The following is a 21485-nucleotide window of genomic DNA, read 5'->3' as shown; positions in this document are numbered from 1 at the left end:
TGAGATGAAAGAAGCTGAAACTAGAAACAGCTCAGAATAATTCCCAAGACAGTGAACCGCTTAGTAATATCCGCTGACCTTCTCCTCTTCACCAGAGTCCCCTCGTCATGACCGCCGCTGGGCAAAGGTCTGGCACACTGAACTACAAGAGCCCTGTTCCGGTCGCCCCGTACCCACACATTCTGGGTGGTGGGTCACGTTCCGGGCAACCACACAGAGGGGGCTCTCCCTACGGAGACCCCTCTGTTCCATTAGTGTCCTCAAGTGACCCCCTCCATCCTGTTCCCAGTAAATTCTGTGACTTTTCCTTCACAGAAACTGCTGGGGCTGCCCCTGCCCTACCAGACAGACTAGGATGACTCTAGACGGCGATTCTCAAACTCAGCAGCTCAGCAGAGGCACCTGTGAGCTTTCCTAATCACGATACCCGGCATCCCCCCCAGAGACGAACGGAACCGCTCCCCACCACAGCCCCTGGGCATCCCCAGCACCCTCAGTTCTAGACGCTCTTCAACACTGCCTGCTGCTCTCTGCCCACACTACAGTGATGATGTTATGAGCTATTTAAGCATTTTGGATAACTGTGATTAAATGAGCCTTATAGTAAAGGAAGAAAAAAGAAAGTCTCTAAGCACCTGACATCTTACTTCTTAATCTAGGAGCAGGTTAAGTCTTTATGGTCCCTGACATACGCTAGGATCTGGAGCACACCTCCCTCTCCTGCTGCTGAAACGAGGGGTTTACTGACCTAATTTGGCTCCTTTTCTCAGCAGTGTAACCACTACGGATGTGTTTCGACAACCAATGGCTCTGTCCAGGGGGCGCATGCCGCTGTGGTCCACGTGCTCGATCACGGCTCCCTTCTCAACCAGATACAGCACCTGCGGTGGGAAAGACAGAGCCCTGAGCGGTGGCCAGTGCCACTTGCTGGTGTCAAGAGGGCCGCACCCACCCACCTCTGCCTCCTGGGGAGGGGCTGGCAGTCTGAGCTTTACTGTGACTTCCCTACCTCTGTCCATTAAGGACCCTAACGGAAACAAAGCAGACAGGAAACAGGAGCTACAATCCAGGGCTAAACCCAGCCTGCCGTCGGCAAGGAGGAAGGTGGGAGAACACTCCTAAGGAGGGACACGTTATGTACATGCACCCGCACTCCGCAGAGAAGTACACGCACGTTCACTTCCTGGCCACAGAGATGGCCACAATCCTCCTTTCATCTCCACTTACTTAGGAGGCAGACGTCAGCAAAGCTCCCATGGGCTGATAGCCCAAGGCAGTGGTATCTCAGAAACAAGCGACCCACACTGCCTGTGGACAGCAAGCTTCAGCTCGAGATATAAGCTCGAGATAGGATAAACTCAATTACAATTACAATTACAGCTCACTTTAAGGCTTAGGAAAAAGACTCAAATATCGGGAATGTAAAGGGGCAAGTTTTGAGACCATGCTACATAGACAGATTTGATGTGGTATGACAGCAGTCACCTGGACATAGATCACAGAGGTAAAAACCATTCTGGCTTCTCAAATTGTTCTAGTCAGTAGAAAAGAAGTCTGTAGCCAACTTAACTTGTCATATGAATCTGATAGTCCATCAGCTGCTCAAAATGACACTGGATTAATTTCCATAATATATAAAGAGCTTCTACAACTCAACAACAAAAAACCCAAATAACCCAATTTTTCAAAAAGGACAAAGGACATGACTAGACACTTCTCTAAAGGTGAGATACAAATGGCCACCAAGCATATGAGAAGATACTCAGCATCACTGATCATTAGGGAAATGCAGATGAAAACCACAAGATTATCACCTCACACCATTAGGATGGCTGCTAACAAAAAGAAAGAAAACAAAATTGTAAGTGTTGGAGAGGATGTGAAGAAACAGGAACACTTGTGCACTGCTGGTGGGAATGTAAACTGGTGTGATCCCTCTAGAAACAGTTCGGAATTTCCTCAAAAAATTAAAAACAGAACTATCACTGGATCAAGCCATCCCACTTCTGGGTATATATCCCAAAGAATACAGTTAGATCTGGAAGAATTTACAGGATCTGGAGGAGATATCTGCAAGCCCATGTTCACAAGTACACACACTATTCATAACAGCCAAGAGCTGGAAGCAATACAAGCATTCATGGACAGATGAACTGATTAATACAATGTGACAGAGCCACATGACGGGATGTTAGTCAGCCTTAGAAAGGAAGGAAATCCTGTTACAGGCTGCAACATGGATGAACCTTGAAGACACAATGCTTTGTGAAGGCAGCCGGTCACTGAGGGACAACTACTCTAGGACTCCACATAGATGAGGTAGGACAGGAGCCCATTCACAGAAACAAAGCAGAACGGTGGCTGCCTGCGGCTGCAGGAGAGAACCAACGCCTTGCTGAGTGGGTACAGGGTTTTAGGGTTACGGGGTAAAGTGTGGATGTTGGCTGCACAGGAATGTGAAGGGTACATACACTACTGAACTCTTTGCTTAGAAATGGCTTAAGATGGTAAATTTTATGTTGTGAGTTTTTTAATCACAATGGAAAAAAAATTACACTAGAATGCTAAGCGCTTCATGCTCCCCTAATACCAATAAACTAGGATTTGGTAAGTGATAAAAGCTGAAACATTCGGCTCGGGTCATGATCTCGGGGTCCTGGGATTGAGTCCCGCATGGGGCTCTCTGCTCTGCAGGGAGCCTGCTTCCCTCTCTCTCTCTCTCTCTCTCTCTGCCTGCCTCTCTGCCTACTTGTGATCTCTCTGTCAGATAAATAAATAAAATCTTAAAAAAAAAAAAAGTGTGGATGTGGGAGATTTAGTTACACAACAGTTTTTGAAAATCGACATTAAGTACAATTTACACTGTCCAGGAATTTGAGACCCATTGAACACCAACATCACTGCCTCCTAAAAGCATGAAGGCACAGACACGCAGGGTGAGGACAGCTTCTGCTCCAAGCTCCACTGCTTCCAGCGACCCAGGATCTCTCTGGCTACTGTGCACATGAGAACATGAGACATACTTAATGCTTCAGAAGTGGTAACTCTCAAGGAGCCAAACATTCCTTTAACACCTGCTCAGTGACTGGGACGTGGAACCTGACAAAGACATGGTTTTCTGCCCTGAGAGACATTTTGCAGTTCTTAGCTTATGAACGTTTTGTCCTTTCTTATCTCCATTAGACTTAGACACCTGGCAAATAGATAAAGATAGTGCCCTAAGCATTTACTATTATTTCTAGACAATGGCACATCCATTTAAAAACAAACCAGATAACTATGTGATTAGTAATTTCTCATATAAATAAAAAAGCGATTTTGAAATGCTCTGTATAGGAATTCTATTTATATGCGTTACTGAAAGAAAATAAAACTACATGCGCACATGTGTATACATACTCAATTGTGCGTCTGCTGGAGACGCGGTGTGTAATTGAGTATTTTGAAAATTTTAAGAGTCTATTAAAATCTTTACTAACGTTCTGGAACAGACTGCCTGTCACAGAATAAGAGAAAAATGAAAGCAACCCCACAGCACGCCCTCACACGCTGACCACAAGCAGACACGGCCTCACACACACGCGGGGAACGGCTCGACTCTGAGAATGGTTTCTGTGTGCGGCTGGACAGCAGACCACTTGCCAGTACCTACCGTCTCCGCGTCGCCGTAGAAGGCGGCCAGGTCCAAGGGAGTGCGGCCGTTCTTGTCCGTCTGGTCTATCTCGGCTCCTTCCTCAACCAGGAACTGGACCACTGCTCTGTGACCTTTCAGACAAGCCCAGCTTAAGGCCGACAGCCCCTCTTTGTCCAGAGAAGACAGTGCGGCACCTGCAGGAACAGCGCATTCACAGAACATGAACTCGTGACACAAAGCCCAGAAGCAAACAGACTCACACCTGCAAACACCTGACTGATGGGCGGCAATCAGGCCTCTGAAATCTGAAGCCGGCATAATGATCGGCATAATGATCGCCGCTGTGGAAGCTGAGTAATGGGTACGACATCCACTGCCCACTCTTTCTACTTAGGTGCAGATAAAAAATGTCCGTAACAAAAAGACTTTGCAAACTTGAATCAGGAAGTACGGTCAGTGGATCTACCAAAGCTCTTTGTTTTGTCCTTCTGGAAGAAACCTCGGCAGGGGCTCCCGCGCTGCTACCTTTTGAAAGGAGAAATTCCACGGTGCTCAAGTGTCCTTCACAAGCTGCCACCATGAGGGGCGTCCGGCCCTGCTTGTCACTTAGGCTCACATCACAGCCGCGGTCCAAAAGCAGTCTAACAATCTGAAAGAAACACTTGGAATTATAATCTCCCTGCTCCATGCTCTCGACCCAGGCAGATTTTTCTACACTTAAAAGTAGCAAAGGATTCTCTTCTTCAAATGCCTCTCAAAGTTGTGTGATTTGTAGGGCCTGTGCAATCTTTCCATTGTATTCCTTTGAATAGAATCTTCTTGAAAACATATACTCCTTTTTTGACATGTCCAATTCATTACTATGCCTACAGGACACGTACATACAAGGCATAAACAGTAACAGGGAGAAGGGGAGATACTGATCACAATCAAGCTATGACCAGATAGCCACCACAGGGCATATGGGAGACTGGAGAACTGAAGGAGAGGGCAAAGGTCATTCCCACCAGCTACACTCTGGTAGCAGACACAGGCTCTCAGGAAAGCAGTCACCCACCATACCCCCAAGCAATCTGCTTTTCTAAGCCTCAGAGGCTTAGTGGATGGCTTGACCTTCACAGCAGGCAATTTTTAGCAAAGCTTCCTGAAGACATTCCCAGCCTCAGAACTGTGCAATCAGTGCATGGTGATAAGACTGGGGAACAAAAACAAAAAACCAGAGGCTTCTCATGCAACTACCATCCCAGTGGGAGGGGCCTTATGGAGGGGGTGGGCCAGAGTGCCCCTCCCCCTGGCACAGTATCTGTTACACGAAGGCAGCAACAAAAGGCGGCATATTCCCCGTGCTTCCCTGTTCCTCATTCACTGACCTGTGCTTTCCAAACTTCCCCATGATTTAGGAAGTCTGAGACCCAGAGACAGGATGAGCTAGGGCAGCACAGAGAAGTTGTGAGGATGACAGGGAGAAGATGGTACAGACCAAACTCTTGGAAATGGAACTGAAAAGCCAAAATCTTGGTGGGGAGTACTTGTAGCTCCTAACAATGGGACGAACAAGGAGTGACATGATTCCATGATGCAAAACTGGATCTAGAAAATTCTTCCTATAATGGATATGGTAGGATCCATTTGCTTGCAGCTTGTGTGGAACCTGATGCCAGGCATGCGGTAGGTCCATGGCCACTGCTTACAAAATGAATAAATGACCGAAATGCTGTTCTCAATGATCCCTGCTCCCTTGAATTAAGGCAACAACAAGTCACTCCTAGTCAAAGAAACCAGCCTGATGGGGCGTCTGGGTGGTGCAGTTGGTTAAACACCCAACTCTTGGTTTCCACTTAGGTCATGAGCTCATGGGGATCCAGCTCATGGGGCTTCCAGCCACATATCAGGCTCTGTGCTCAGCAGGAAGTCTGCTTGAGATTCTCTCCCTCTCCCTGCCCCTCATGCTTGTGTTCTCTCTCTCTAATAAATAAGGAAATCTTGAAAAAAGAAAGAGAAGAGACGAGACGAGGCGAGATGAAACGAGCCTGAATCACAGTGCTGGACCAGTGAGCAAATGCTTCCTTTTCTAAAGAGCACAAGAGAACCACTCTTCTTCCAAGTATGCTAGATGACTGGGTCACACAATCAGGACAACAGCTGTCGTGGCTAGTCCTCTGTTATGGTGACAGGGTGCACCCATTCCACTCTCCCTCGCAGGGTGAAAGGAAGCAGCTGCGGGTCTCCCCCAGCCCCGGCCTAGCTCCTGGTTCCCAGCCTACGATGGCGGACTGTGCTTGCCTGTCAAACGTTTACGGTTATCGAGACCTGACAGCACAAGCAGAAGCCAAGTACGTGAAAAACACAGGGCTCAGGGGAGCCGGGCCACAGTGAACTCTATCCCACCCGCTGCTTGCGCAGCCTTCACGGGCCCACCAGGTACCTGCCAGTGCCCCTGGCGTGCCGCACAGAACAGAGGTGGGACCCCTCTCCGGTTGGTCCGGGACACAGCAGCTCCGCGCTCCAGCAGCAGCTCGCACACCTCCAGCTTGCCTCTTCCGGCAGCGGCGGTCAGGGCTAGAGGAAGGTCACAGGAGAGGGGAGTCTGTTAGTGTGCGGTGGCTGAAGCGGCCCCAAGTTCTCCCGTCATCCTCCCACCGACAGGAAGACGGCTGTGCATCCTCCCCCACCCCTCAGAACCTGGCTGGGCTCTGTGACAACAGAACACAGAAGAAACGACAGCATGCCAGCGTCTGAGCCACGTCCTGAGACCGGCAATGTCCACTTCTCCTCCGAACACTCATTCTCGGAACCCAGCTGCCATGGTGGGAGGAAGCCCGAGTGCCCTGCGGTGCCACTCACAGGGAGAGGAACCTAGGCCTGTGTGTGCCTGACAGTCCCAGGTGAGCTCTGAGCAGGCAGCGAGCAACCACCCGGCAAGCATGTGTGCGCGCCGTCCTGGCAACGGATCCCCAGAGTCTAGCTCCTCCAGGTAAAACAGGTGAGCAGAGGGGAACCTTCCCTGCCAAGCCCAGACCACGCTGCGGATTCAAGGGTCACTATGCTTTTGTTTTACTGTTCTACTTTGTTTTTTAGGATTTTTGTCTGTTTTCTCCCCATAGCAAGAGAGAACCAGAATATAGTGCATCACACACACACACACACAGATCAGTCTGTTATCCAGTCCAGTCTCTTCCCTTAGAGACATACATTTCAGTCAACAAGAACTAGTAATGACTGAGGGAGTCAAGGGCATATCAAATCATCCTTGTCTTTATGGAGTTGAAAAGCTCTGTAACTAGTCAAGATTCTGGATTAAGACTGTCAAGAAAGCAAGAGAAGAGGGTCGGATTGTAGGTTTTCTTGAGTGCTCGGGTGACCAGCCCAGGGAGATTCTGAGTGAGTGGCCTGCTGGCAGCACGTGTGTTCTGGGGAGGTCAGCCAAGGATAAAACAAGAACAATATGGAAGGAAAGAGAAAACATGAGTGACTGTGCCCCATGACCCCCCAGGTCATGATTCCTGATGGGGTGTGGTAAAAAGAGGGGTTTCATTAAGGAGGGTCCACTGCTATGTCTCATGAATCATCATCTAGAGGAGAGGACACTGGTCGATTTGGAGGACAATCCCAAGCCAGGAGGACAAGGGTCAGTGAGTAAAGGACAGGAAGGGACTGTGGTGGGACGGTGAGGCCGCAGGAGGGAGCGCCTACAAGAGGAAGGAGAGGCTCTCTTCTTGCTGCCGGCCTGTGACAACATTGTTTTTAATTTTTTTTTTTTTTCTTTTTTACAGAGAGAGAGAGAGAGAGAGATTACAAGTAGGCAGAGCAGCAGCCAGAGAGGGGAGGAAGCAGGCTCCCTGCCAAGCAGAGAGCCCGATACGGGGCTCGATCCCAGGACCCTGAGATCATGACCTGAGCTGAAGGCAGAGGCTTAACCCACTGAGCCACCCAGGCGCCCCGACAACTTTGTTTTTAAATACAGCCTCACACTGACACATTTCCAGGCATGTTCCTACAAATCAGTAAGACATGTCAGGATGAAAATCAGGAAACACAGGACTAGGCCGTTCACAAAAGATAAGGTCCAAATGCCAATGAACTCATGACCAGTACCCAGCCTCGTGAGCCATCCAGCTAACTGAGGAACGGGACACACTCTCAGACCGCTGGCTGAAGACCTACCTAGTCCATCCCACAGCAGCCCCGCCGGGAGACGCGTGCCTGGGAACGCCCTGCCGCGCACTGAGGGACGTCCTCCCAGCAGCCCCAAACCGGAAGCAACCACGTGGCCGTCAGGAGTGGGATGCATCGACAGAGGATGGTCCCGTCCACCAGGGGAACGCCACACAGCAATGACAAAGGATATGCAGCTGAAGGCCACACACGGGCCAGTCTGACCAGCATGTCAGCAGTTCAAGGAAATACCACACCACAGAACCCCAGGGTGAGGGGGCCTACGGCTGCAGCAACAGAGCCCCACCCTGGCTGTGCTCCTCCTCTCACAGGGCGGCCTGGCTCAGCCGCCCACCCAGGGTCTGTGCCCTGCTCTCCTGGGCACCCATAGGAGTGAAGCCTAGGGGAGCAATGTGCTCACAGGTCCTTTCTTCCACACACATATCTCTGTCCCTGTCCTCAGACCCCTCTGAGTACCTAATCCAGCCCCAGTGAGCCTGGCCACAGCTAAGGGCCCAGGGGCCACACACACCCAGGGATGGAAACCTGACATCTGGGCCTAATCTCCCGGTGACAAAGAGCAGTTCCTGTGAGAAACAAAGACGTCCCCTCAGGCCGTCTCCAGGGACACAGGTGCAGTGGGCCAGCAACTTCGCCTCTTCACGCAGAGGTGCCATGTCCGCCAGGCAGAAACCTGAGCTCCGCGCCATCCCAGGGACCTCATGCGCCAGCAAAGTGAGGAAGGTGGCAGGACCTGTGAGCAGATGTGCCAGGCTGTCCTACCCCCGGGGCCCTGAGGATGTGAAGGTCAGGCTGAGGAAGCCGGTGGGGAGAGCAAGCCCTCTCTCTCCTTCCAAAAGGGAGTGAGCACTCACCTCGATCCCCGCCCAAGTGCCCCAGGCAGGGGATGTGTCCCCAGAGCAGCCTGTCACTGGGCATCTCAATAATGCTCTCCTGTCATTAGCCAGAGCATTTCTGACAACTACAAAAAAGAGCTATGTTTAACGACACTTGCCCTCTGCATTGCCGACTTTCTCAGGATGGAGAGGAGGGGGAAGGTACTGCGGGGGCTTGAAGGCTGGTGCCTTTCCTATGTGTGTTACACAAAGAGGCTCACAGCCACTCATCATACACTGAAACATGTAAGCAAATTATAGATAAGATACCATAAACAAAACAGTATTTAAATCAGTTTTAGACACCAATGCACTGGGTTTGAAAACCAGTGGTGAAGGTGATCCTGTCTATATCACACAATCTAAACCTGCACGTCCCGCAGTCCCTTCCTGCAGGGGCGTCAGTGTTAACTCCTGAAGAACAGGAGCCTTGGGGCACGTTCATGTGCGCTTTCGGGATGGATGGGAGCATGACCAGGGAGTGGCTGGCGAGGTGGGAGATCCGGACAGCGAGCCACCCCCTGGACCTGCTGCCCCTCTGCAACCCTCCTCCAGGCAGGGGTCTCCTCTTCGCCCCCCTCTGGCTGCAGTGACCACAGCAAGGACAGGAGGAACAAAGGAATCCACATGCATGCCTGAGGCAGGGTCATGGCCAGCAGATACACAGGACGCCCTGGGAAGGAGCATACTCGGGCCCTGGCGCTGGAGGAGGTCCGAAGCAGCTCACTCGCTCGCCTTCCGTTATCTCGTGTCTGGTAAACAAGCCCCATCCCTGTTGTAAACGGGGCCTTAAGTCGGGACGTCTGGTGCAGCTGCTACTGAATCTGCCACAGCAGCACATCAGAAAGCACAGCCCGGCCTAAAAATAGGGCCACAAGCTTCACGGAGGGGCCAGAGAAGCCTGAAGCCAGAGCAGCTGAGGAGACGAGAGCGCCCCCCGCAGGCCTGGCGACGGGCTGGACTCCAGTCTGTTCCTCTCCAGTCAGGCCCCCTGTGTCTTTGTGGGAGACTTCTTCTGAGGAGAAAGCACCAGTGAGCACAGGCTGGAAGGCCGCGTCCACTGAACCCGCTCAGGCCTGACACGGCCCATGTTCTGCACACACAGTCCTAATGAGGGGCTCGCATCTTCCAGTGACACAGACCAGCCGGACCTGCGTGTCCGTTTTTCTACTCAGAGTGAAGTTTTGGCCTCATCACTCAAAACCCCTGAGGCTAGAGGGCACCTTAAGCTCTAGCAGCCTTCGAGGGAAGGACACCGTCTTCCGAGACAATCGAGACTGAAGAATGGTCAACTAGTCAACTACAGGCTTACACAAACAAGGTCAGGCAGGACTCTGCCCAGAAATGCCAACGACGCTGCTGGAAAGGCTGACCTCCGAGCCGGCCCCAGCTGCGAAGAGGGTCAGCGCACTCGGGCTGTCCAGAGAGAAGCGGCGAGGGGAGGAGGGCAGGAGCAGCGGACGCCCTGGCAGAGGAAAGCTGCCTGTCTTCTGGCCAATGGAGTTCAGAGACAAAGGTGAAAAGAGACCTTAAAACTCAATGTAAACACATGGCACTTTCTCGGACTCAAACCAAACACAAATTCATTTACTCGCAAATTCCTTAACAAGATGGCATTTTTCTTTTTTTTTATATATATTTTATTTATTTGACAGAGAGAAATCATAACTAGGCAGAGAGGCAGACAGAGAGGAGGAAGCAGGCCCCCTGCAGAGCAGAGAGCCCAATGCGGGGCTCGATCCCAGGACCCTGAGATCATGACCTGAGCTGAAGGCAGAGGCTTTAACCCACTGAGCCAGCCAGGCGTCCCAAGATGGCATTTTTCTAATGAAATTCCCACGAAAGCAAATTTCCTCTGACGATCCTGAATAATTGCACCTCGGCAACACTGTCCTGTCTGCGGAGCGTGAGGTTTGTCACCGCAGATGTTCATTTTAAGAAAACCCCATTTACTCCCAGTAACACCAACTTACTGAAGACGTCAGATATGGTTCTCTGGAAACCAGATCCTTTGCAGGAATCCTTGACACATTAAAGTTCTCTGGGCAGACGCGTGCTTTACAAAAACTCCACTTTCAACTTGCCAGAACGCAGTCATTCTGTGCCCGGGGCTGTTCGTAACATTTTACGGCAGCTCTGTCCCTCAAGTACACAGGCGCAGGATGGCCGGCTCTAGGGCCTGAACAATGGATAATCATTCCCTCGCCCCCTCGGATGCTTCTGTCCCTAATTTAGAAACTTTGAGAGAAGGGTGACAGGTCCGTGCACAGAAAGGTGGCTCCCACTTCCAGAAAGCTACCTTTTCATACATTCGTCCCACATTGAGCATCCACACGGCCCTCCCAGGCCCAAGGTGGGCACGTGAGAAGAGTCTACACCTGCGGAGGGGCAGTCCCGCTGGCCGAGAGGGCTGCGAGTGTGACAGGGACAAAGTGGCTCTGCATTGCTTCCACACTGACCTTTGCTGGTGCACTATTTCCTAATACACTGGCTTTTCCACCTTTTATAAAAACGAGTGGAAGGTTAAAAAGAGCAAAGTTAGTAATGAGCAGGATTCTCATAAATGCTCTCTAGCTGCAACCAAGATGGAAACCACTAGATGTGCCAAAGGCAGCCTGAGCCTCAGCTAGACGCCTGCTGGGCTAACCGCACTCAGCAGTAAAGGAGAAGGAAGTAATGAGCACACACGCAATCCCGGAAGAGCCTCAGCTATTTTATCTAAAAGGTAAAGTGTAATTGGGGATTTTATGATTTTTTAAAAACTTTCTGGGCATGGCAGCCCCTCTTTCTTGATTTCCGATAACAGACAGGTTAAGTGGTTAGGAGGGAGGCCCCAGCCCCCTGCTGTGTTTGGCTTTGCTGTCTTTGAGTCTGGGCGGACTGACAGGCTGGCCCCAAAGTCCTGGGCCTGAATGAAAGCAGCACTAAGCCCCAAACAAAAGCTAGGCAACGCTCCCTGTTCCACCTTCTAGGAACGGAGCAAGATTCATAAAAGCCAAATCTCCTGGTCTTGCTTTGTTAGGCGTTTGCTTCCATCACTGAGGGGAAGGGAGGGCTTCTGTTCAAGAGAACAACTTGCCGACAGCTATAAATTCTTCATCTCCACAGAGGCCGGGCAGCTATTTGATCTAATCCTTAACAAGGTGAAGAGTAAAATGAAACACGAGAAAGATTATATTCTTACTGAAAAATACCACTGCACTGGGAGGTGAATCCCTGAGAAGCCTCCAGCTCTGCCAGCCTTGAACAAAGCCCTGCTGCGCGAGCTCCACACCCTTAGGAGCGGGCAGCCAGGCCTGCCCAAATGCCCCATGAGTCTCTAACTCATTCTTCCCTGCGTCGTGTTCTCCTTTTGGCACAAGTCCCCCAGGAGGGCCTGGGGCAGCCAGGATGGAGGGGAGGGCATCTGTGTAATCAGGGGACAGGGGGCAACTGAGCATCACATAGAACGCAGATTCCCCTCCACATGGTCCCAGCTCCCAGTGAGCTGGAGGTTAGAACAAGGCAGGAACCAAATCTGAGTAGCCAGGACACTCCGGACACGTTACAAGTTCTGTAGAAACACACTGTCCGTCTCCGTGGGAGGATTAAACATGAACCTCAAATGGCCAAGGAATTCAATGAGGAAATAAAATGTACAATTGCCACTAAGCAGGACTCTACATGTAACCAAAATATGTAACCAAAATCCATTTCCATCCCTCGAACCTGCAAAATAATCCCAAAGTGAACTAAAATTTTATCACTTAATCATCTGCTTCAATAACCTATTAAGACCAAATAAATGTCTAAGTAAGTAACGTTAATATTAATCAATTTATCCCAACCCTGGAAGCCTGCTGCAGCTGTTGAACACTTACAACAGCCAAGCTCTGGGTCAAACACTGTGGGTGAACTTTTATTCAATCTTGACAAGAATCCTTTGAACGAGATGATTGTTCTGTCCATTTTATTGAGGTGAAAGAATTGTTACATGATTTGCCCTGAACCCAGTTCCCATTAGTATCACTCGGGAGTTAAACCAAACAGCTGAATGAAGCTGGATCTATGCTCTCAACAGAAATAGGAAGATCCTGACATATTTTATTATTCTACTATGACACCTATAAAATTCTTCCTACATTGACACTTCATGGCCCTTTAAAGTCATAAATTCATTTAATACACAACCAACTTCTATGAGGCAAGTATCACTCAGCTCGAATTACAGATGAGGAAAATAAGGCCCAGAGAGGTTAAGCAACTTGCCTGAGGTCACACAGCTAGTGGGAGACAGGAGATAGGATGTGAAGTCCAAGATCCTAAGTCCTCCGCTGTTGCCTCCAGGAAGTTTTCTTTAAAAATAGCCAACTAATAAAGCCGACTATAAATGCTGTTTTAGACCAAGAGTGCCAGAAAACACTTTTCTTTTGAAGAACCCTTAAGCTTTCTCCCACAGACAATAAGAATAATCTGCAATGACTATGTTCCCTTCGAACTCTGTCACACAGCATCCTAAAGCCAAAACCAGAGCAGGAATACCATGCTGCGCCCTCTGTCCTGGTCTTGACTTTCGTTTTTTTCCCATTCCTTCATACATTATTTCAAATAAGCCTCTTCACATCCTTTGAGGAATAATGTGTACTATAAATAACATAAACTCAACTTAAGAACAAATTCCTAAAACGTGGACAACATAAATCACATTTCATGCAGACTTTGTTCTGAAGATCTATCAGAAGGACACAGCTTCTAACAGCTGTCACTTCTGAAGTGTGCTGAGAATGCTCACATTTTTTGATAGATCCTCTTACACACCAAATATTTAAAGCATGTATAATGTGTGGTTTTGCTTTCCTTAAAGGTCTGGGCATGCAGTGAGGACAGTTATGTGCAGAACTCCGTACAAGGAGTCAAGGTTAAAGAGGGCATTTCCACAGAACCATTCTTGCTTTTTTTTTTTTAATAAGATTTTATTTATTTAAGAGAGAGAGAGAGACCATGAGTGGGGGGAAGGGAAGAGGGAGAGAGAGAAGCAGACTCCCTGTTGAGTGGGGAGTCCCAGGCGGGGCTCAATACTAGAACCCTGAGATCATGACCTGATCCAAAACCAAGAGTTGGATACTTAACTGAATGAGCAGCCCAGGTGCCCCTCCACAGAGCCATTCTATGCAAGTTTGTGTTTAGCCTAGAAGGAAGGAAGCAAGGAAGAAAGGAGCCACACACCCCAGTAAGAATTTGAAAGAAACAATTGGGATTTTTCTGTGGAAGTGCAGACGACCACGCACAGTCCTCCTAGGACTGAAAGAACGAGCAGCAGTGGAGGTACAGATGCTCTAGGCACCGAAATGTAGATCTTCTAATGCTGAAAAGTTTCAGCTGAAACTTTGGAAGCCAAGTTTCTAATGCTGAAAGCAGACCTTTGTTGTGGTTTTTTAATGAACAGTAAGGAACTACTCACAGGAAGGATGGACTCCATGCACAGCAAAAGCAACATTTTACACGTGGTGGACAGAATCCCAGTACATGGTCAGGCTACCAGCTCATTTGCACCTGAGGTGCACTGTGTGGGTTTTCAGCACACCCCACTTCCTGCCCCCATCCCCCCACAGGCACACACAGGTCAGCTGGTTTCTGCTGTCCTGCAATGGCTCTCCACAGCGTACTCACGCCAGGGGCAAACCCCAGGGGTCTGCTAAAGCAGGAAGAAGGCAGGGTACAGACAAACCCAGCCCCTTTTGTTCTTACCCCCAATCTCTCTCTACTCTAGGGTGACCTTCATGCCCATTTCCTTCCCTCCAGAGCCTGGGTTAGCCCCTCCTCCAGGGTCCTACATTACAGGGCTTTGTCCTCCCCCTTATAGGGTCCTAGGTTAACCCATCCCGCCCCACTCCCTGGAGGATCCTAAGTTATTCTCTCTTCCACACCCTCCAGGATCCTGGACTACTACCCTCATCCTGGCTTATCCCCTCCCCCCCCCCCCACCCTCCAGGGTCCTGGGTTACCCCTCTATCATGCTTTTAGGCCAAAACCAATAAAGAACATCTACCTTTGTTTGGACTGACAAAATCTGAATTTCCACTAATCTTATGTACTCTCAAACACTAGCAGAGGAAGGAATGTCTTGACAAGGATTTTCTCAAACAACAGCATGGTGAGATTCTGAGGACCTCCAAAAATGGAGTATCCTAGGTGTGCAGCAGCAAGTCACTTCGCTTGTCTCAGGAGGATACATTTAGAGAAGTCCTTACCACAAATTCTCCACATGCCCCAGTAAGCAATGGACAAACGCTTTTTCTTCCAGTCTGTCACCTGAAAATTTGCTCTGAGATGTCCATACATACGTGAATGCCCAACTCAATGCCGTAAGTTTTAAATGTACTCTAAATAGTTACCAAGTGACAGCCCTCCCCTCTTTAAAAAATGTCAAGTAAAATCTGAATGAACAAAGGGTTGTTTTTTTAAATTAAGGTTTCATTTGTTATTAATTTGTCAGAGAGAGTGAGAGCACAAGCAGGGGGAGTGGCAGAAGGAAAAGCAGGCTCCTCCCTGAGCAGGGAGCCTGACGTGAGACTCAATCCTGGGGCCCTGGGATCATGACCTGAGCTGAATGATGGCAGACGCTCAATGACTGAGCCACACAGACATCCCAAAAAGGGTAATTTTTTTAAATTAACATATAATGTATTATTAGCCCCAGGGGTACAGGTCTGTGAATCTCCAGGTTTACACACTTTGCAGAACTCACCATAGCACATACCCTCCCCAGTGTCCATAACCCCACCACCCTCTCCCTAACTCCCCTTCCCCCCAGCAACCCTCAGTTTGTTTTGTGAGATTAAGAGTCTCTTACGGTTTGTCTCCCTCCCAATCCCATCTTTTTTTTTTTTTTTTTTTTTTTTTTTTAAAGATTTTATTTATTTATTTGACAGAGAGAGATCACAAGTAGGCAGAGAGGCAGGCAGAGAGAGAATGAGAGGGAAGCAGGCTCCTCGTGGAGCAGAGAGCCCGACGCGGGACTCGATCCCAGGACCCTGAGATCCCATCTTATTTCATTAATTCTTTTCCTACCCCCCAAACCCCCCACATTGCATCTCCACTTCCTCATATCAGGGAGATCATATAATAAGTTGTCTTTCTCCGATTGACTTATTTCGCTAAGCATAATACCCTCTAGTTCCATCCACTTCCTCACAAATGGCAAGATTTCATTTCTTTTGATGGCTGCATGGTATTCCATTGTGTATATATACCACACCTTCTTTATCCATTCATCTGTTGATGGACATCTAGGTTCTTTCCATAGTTTAGCTATCCACAAAGGGCCGTTTTTAAGCCAACAGTAAGGCATCCTGTTTCCTGGGGTGTGTGCATCTTAGTGTAATAAGCTCAGCCATCCATGGCCTGGGTCCACCTGCGATTCAGAGTTGGAGGTTACGCCTCCCCTGGGAGGGAGGGCGGGCAGAGCCACAAAGTGGGAAATTAAAGGAGTTTCAGGGAGACAAGATGGCAACTTGGAAAACATCAAGGATGCAGTACAACTCATTACTCAGCTTCATGGTCCAGCACGGAAACAGGTGTAACCCCCCGCGCCCAACACCAGTTGACAGGGCTAGACCTCAGATTCAAGTTCCAGAGGCAGCCAGGTCCCACCCAGTATTCCGTCCAAAATAAAGAGAACAGTGAGCTGTCGCATGTTGCACCAACCTGCCTCAACCCGCCAGGAAAGGGAGGGCCCTGGAGCTGAACAAGCTACCTAATGGACAGCGGAGGAGAGTCAGCTCTTTGAGAGGCAAATCAGGTGTTAACAGCTTTGGCATTAAAAAAACCACAGTATTTAGGGGGACCTGGATGGCTCAGCCAGTTAAGTGTCTGCCTTCGGCTCAGGTCATGATCCCAGGGTCCTGGGACTGAGCCCCGCATCGGGCTCCCTGCTCAGTGAGGAGCCTGCTTCTCCCTCCACTTTGTGTGCACACGCATTCCTGCTCTCTCCCTGACAAATAAAATCGTATAAAGAAAAAACCCATAGTACTTACAATACTTAAACTTCTTTAGAAAGTGTTTACCAACCAAACTATTTTACCAACTGAAACAGCCTGAGCAATGTAAGAGAACATTTGACAGGAAGGATTTCAGTCAGACTTCTGACTTCCCCTGATAGGGCAGCCCATTGCAGAAATCAAGGAAGGGGAGCCCTGGGAGCTGTCTCCAATGGTCACGAAGCCCAGGGCCTCAGGCCTGTTGACAGACCAGCTAGAGAGCGGTGGGAAGGGTTTCTGAGGGAATGACAGTGAGGGCACAGCACATGTGGGTGAGCAATGGAGCTGGCGGTGGAGGGAGGGAGGCATGCGGACATGAAGGACACAAGGAGGGGCTGGCACGGGTCCTGGGTGCTCTCCACCACACCCACACCCCATCTGGTCGCTAACAGCTGTGTTCCTGCATTTGCGAGCCAGCACCCTGCTCCACCTTCCACACACGTGTGGCGCGGCTGACTCGGACGAGAGTCTCTGAGTCAGCCCAGAATCCAGCGGGACACAACCTGTGCGATGACAGACACGAAGAAACTGCAAGATTGGGGCCTCAGGAGCAAGAGGATCCTTACCTCTCCCTCTCCAGCAACAAAATTTCTCCCAAATTATTCTGCAAGGTTAATGTCACCTACCCTATAAACTATACGGTTTTGATTTCTATAAACCCACTTGTTCACTCAGCCAGCACCCAAGTGACAAGCACCAGCCGAGGCCAGTGGCTCGCAGCCACCAGGCTGGAGAGCATAGAGTGCATTTCCAACATCACAGAAAGTTCTGCTGGACAACACCAGAATCAAGAGTCACCGTTCACACAGGTGAGCACAAGAGACCAGGAAACGTCTGCCCTCTTAAAGCCCACAGTTTGGGGAAAACAGCCTTTGATAAATAAACAGCATCAACAACTAAATATATAAATGACTGACTTGCAAAATGTCCCAACGGAGTGGGGGTGGGGGAAGGCTCTGCTTCAAGACAGGCACATTTGCACATAAAATGACAAAGGCTGAAAGAGAAGGGTCTCTGTCTCCCTACAGAGCAAGAGGAAATTTGACCCAACACCCAGGGAGCAGGCTCACAGGCTTGAGAGCAGCCTGCAGCTTGGAACCACAGCTCCTTGGACAACTCGCCATGGCATGCCATCACCAGTTAGGCATCTCCCATCATTTCAGTCTGGGCTCATTCACAACAAACACAGATACGGAAACAGTAACTCGGTTGGGCTAGGACTTTGCCGGAGCCAGCAATTACTTATCATAAATGAGGAACGCCTGAAACAGATAACACAAGCATCTGACAGGTTGGTGTCCTGTTCCAGGCTGCCTGGAGAGCATGGGCCTGAGACTGTCTGGTAGCGTCTATGAACAACCCTCATGGAGCAGAGGCTCAGAGGGGCTGTGGGTAGAGGCCCGCACCAGCCTCTCCCTTCTTGGTGCTCCGTGTGTTCCAGTGGGTCCCACCACTTCTCCACCTGAGGGCAGGTGTGCAAGAGCTACCAGACTCCAGAGCGGGACTCTAAATGTCAACCAAACGTGAAAAGCAAATGGGCCCAGGTGTTGGTGAAAGGGAGACTTACATAAATTAAGCTCTCTGTTCTTAAAGGCAGTAGACACGTCCTGTAAGTTTTGTAAAAGCTGCAGGTTTATGGCAATAAACTCTCAAATTAAACCCTGTTATTATTTTAGATGAATGTCTTTAAAATCTGTTATACTTTCAACCTCAGATAGGAACCATCCCCTTTTGTGATGACATTTAGTGACTCCAGGTCTTCAGCAGGGAGATGCTCGGGGTACAGAAGGCACATGACTGTCCCTACTCCCACCAACCCCGCCGCGACTGGCCAGAGTGACCAGAGACCTCCAACGGGACTGCTGTTCCCTGCACTCAGCTGTCATCACGAATGACCTGTGGCTTCTAATCAGCAACAGGCACGAAAACAACACTTTTGCAACATAAAGGAGATACACAAGGTGCTCAGGGGTCTCTCCCGGCAGCAAAGTGGGGAAGGATTTTGTGCACAGATGTAGCTGCCCCACTTTTGGAACATGGCTGTGAGAGCAGGGAGGGGCAGGTAGCTGCCATCAGCAAACAGGACAGCGCTGCTGCACTGAGGAAGGATGGGAAGGCAAGCTAAACACGGACCAAGGAGACCCTGCCTGGTGACCCCATCGCTGGGCATCCTAAAGCCAAGCTGGCCATCGCTGACTGTCTACTGAGCAGACCCGTATTAACTTCCACAGAGGTTCAAAAAGAAATGCCGAACTGCTTTATCCATATGCTTCCAGTTACTCCTGTCACCCTCCCACGTCCCCGACAGGACCACTCGTGGGATGCTACCCTTGGGCTGTGGCTGGAGTCCCACAAGCTCCAATTCAGAGTGCTTGAGACACAAAGCACCATGGACTACACTCGGGAATGATGAGCAAACACAGCCGGGAAATGAAACAACTTCTTTTACTTCCAAGGGTCGTCAGAGAACAGAAACGGGTCCCGCAGTGGGGCAGTCCGCATAGGGATTCCGACCTTTGGCTCAGCACAAAGCCAAGTCGTGTGCTGTGACCTGGCGGGCGCCACACTGCTACCCGCCACACAGTATGAAAGTGGATGGATGCTTCTCTTTTGCCAAATTACAGAGCAGCCTGTGCTACTTGAATGGGCGGAGGAAAAGCTCCACGGAATCCAGGGCACTAGTTAAACCTATGCGCGTTCAGCCCAAGTGTAATCAAACCCCATCTGGGGTCCTGCCTTCTCCTTCCGAGGTACCACAGTGAGCTTCCTAAGCCACGCACATGGCAGCAGACCCAGAGAGAGGGTGCCAGGAGGATTGGGAGCACAGGCGCGTACTCCCTGCTGGGCACTGGGCATGCTTCCCAAGTGTGAGTTAGCCAAGCAGCTCTACGCACTAGCGTTCGGCTTGCTAGGAAACAACTGGGAAGCATTTGGAAATACTGCGCAGGTACAGACTGAAGGCAGACACGGGCATACCTTGTTTTATCGCACTTTACTGCACGTCACAGACACTGTGTTTTTTTATAAACTGAAAGTCTGTGGTAACCTTGCCACCGAGAAAGGGTTGTTTTCCAATCGCAGTTGCTTTACTCCGTGTCTTAGGGTCACATTTTATAATTCCTACAATACTTAAACTTTCCCATTATTTTATTCGTTTGGTGATCTGTGATCAGTGATTATGACTCACTCAAAGCCTAGAGGATAGCTTTTTTGGGCAAAGATTATTTTTTAATCGAGCTGTGTACATTTTTAAAGACATAATGCTACTACACACTTAGCAGGCTACAGTACAATGTGAACATTTACATGGACTAGAAACCCCCAAAATTCATTTGACTCGCTTCATTGTGTTATTTGCTTTATTGTGGTGCCTGGAGCTGAACCTGCAGTATCTCCAAGGTATGTATGCCACAAGCCACAGCCTGGAAATGCATTTTTTTTTTTTTAAGATTTTATTTATTTATTTGACAGACAGAGAGATCACAAGTAAGCAGAGAGGCAGGCAAAGAGAGAGGAGGAAGCAGGCTCCCCGCGGAGCAGAGAGCCCGATGCAGGGCTCGATCCCAGGACCCTGAGATCATGACCTGAGCCGAAGGCAGCGGCTTAATCCACTGAGCCACCCAGGCTCCCCGGAAATGCATTTTAACACTCTTGGTTACACCGATTCAGTAACAACTCATCACTTGGAGTCTTATCTTTTGAATCCCAACTCAGTCAAATGGAAAATTTCAAAGCGGCATTATCTGCACTAATCTGACAAGTAAGTGACTCAAATCTTCCTCAGGATGTACTCACCTCAGGCTTCCCTCCTGCACTGCAGTTAAACACCCATACCCCACACACCGATGAAAAGGGATTTAGTATCTTGTAGTCAGGACTTTAAGTAGTTCCTCCCCCCAACCCCAACCCCTCACCCCGGGGTTGCAGTCCTGCTCTCATTCTGCAAGGCTGGCTGCAGCCTTCCTTGCCCGGCACCTTCGATTCATCGGAATACCAGGCTGGAAGTGCCTGCCCTGCTCAGGCTGCATCATTCACAGGAAGACCAGGCTGGTTTGGATATGGAAGACTCCATCACGCAGAAACTACCATTGTATTTCGGTATTTCTAGCTGAGATTATTTAGATGTTGCAGGAACTGCTAGTCTAATTCAAATGATTTTACTGGCTTCGAGAAAAGTTTTTACTACTCATTTGGGAAGTTTTAAAAGCTCTACACTTCAAATGTCTCGTGATAAAATAACAATAGGACTACATGCATCCCAAGTCATTTTTAAGACAATTCAGGCCAAAACGGGGGCTAACCCATCAAGAAAGCTGGCCCAGACCACAAGCCCGGGAACCATAATTACCTGTTTCTCCCCACAGCGCGTCAGTGCCATTGACGTCTATTTCGTGCTCCTTCTCCAGCCCCAGCAAGCACTGGACCACCTGTCAGAAGTGGCAAGGTGACTTAATGAGTTCTCAGAGCCATATGTGCTTATTATATCTCATGTATCAAAGGAGAGAGGGTGTTGTTTTTGTAACCATGATTATCTCATGCTGCACAAGGAGACAAAATATAATGAAAACTGTTTTCAAGCATAATTCATATGCTATTCACATTTTCACTTTTAGAAGAATAACAAAAAACCTCAGTGAATTTCAGCAACATCGTTCAGGATTACTAGGCACTCAGAATTCTAATGAATTCCAACATGACCCAAATATGCCAGCCTAATCAACAAAGGACATGGCAGATGGTACAAAGTGCAGTTTCTGCATAAATCGCAATAAGACAGTGAAT

The 21485-nt window shown here is 49.3% G+C and overlaps 1 protein-coding gene across 7 annotated transcripts in view; it reads right to left on the bottom strand.

Moving 5' to 3' along the window:
• TANC1 (tetratricopeptide repeat, ankyrin repeat and coiled-coil containing 1) overlaps nt 1–21485 on the bottom strand; it is a 232314-nt gene that overhangs the window by 7463 nt on the left and 203366 nt on the right. For all 7 annotated transcript variants that reach the window (XM_046018133.1, XM_046018132.1, XM_046018134.1 and 4 more), the window contains 5 exons: nt 21052–21130; nt 6060–6193; nt 4160–4283; nt 3653–3828; nt 749–881 (listed from right to left, as the gene is read on the bottom strand). In XM_046018133.1, the coding sequence (XP_045874089.1) occupies nt 749–881; nt 3653–3828; nt 4160–4283; nt 6060–6193; nt 21052–21130 (646 nt within the window). The remainder of the gene's footprint in view (nt 1–748; nt 882–3652; nt 3829–4159; nt 4284–6059; nt 6194–21051; nt 21131–21485) is intronic.

The sequence above is a fragment of the Meles meles genome, chromosome 9, assembly GCF_922984935.1.
Source record: "Meles meles chromosome 9, mMelMel3.1 paternal haplotype, whole genome shotgun sequence".
Taxonomy (NCBI): domain Eukaryota; kingdom Metazoa; phylum Chordata; class Mammalia; order Carnivora; family Mustelidae; genus Meles; species Meles meles.
Note: the sequence above shows the minus strand (reverse complement) of the source record. Positions and strands in the feature narration are given on the sequence as shown.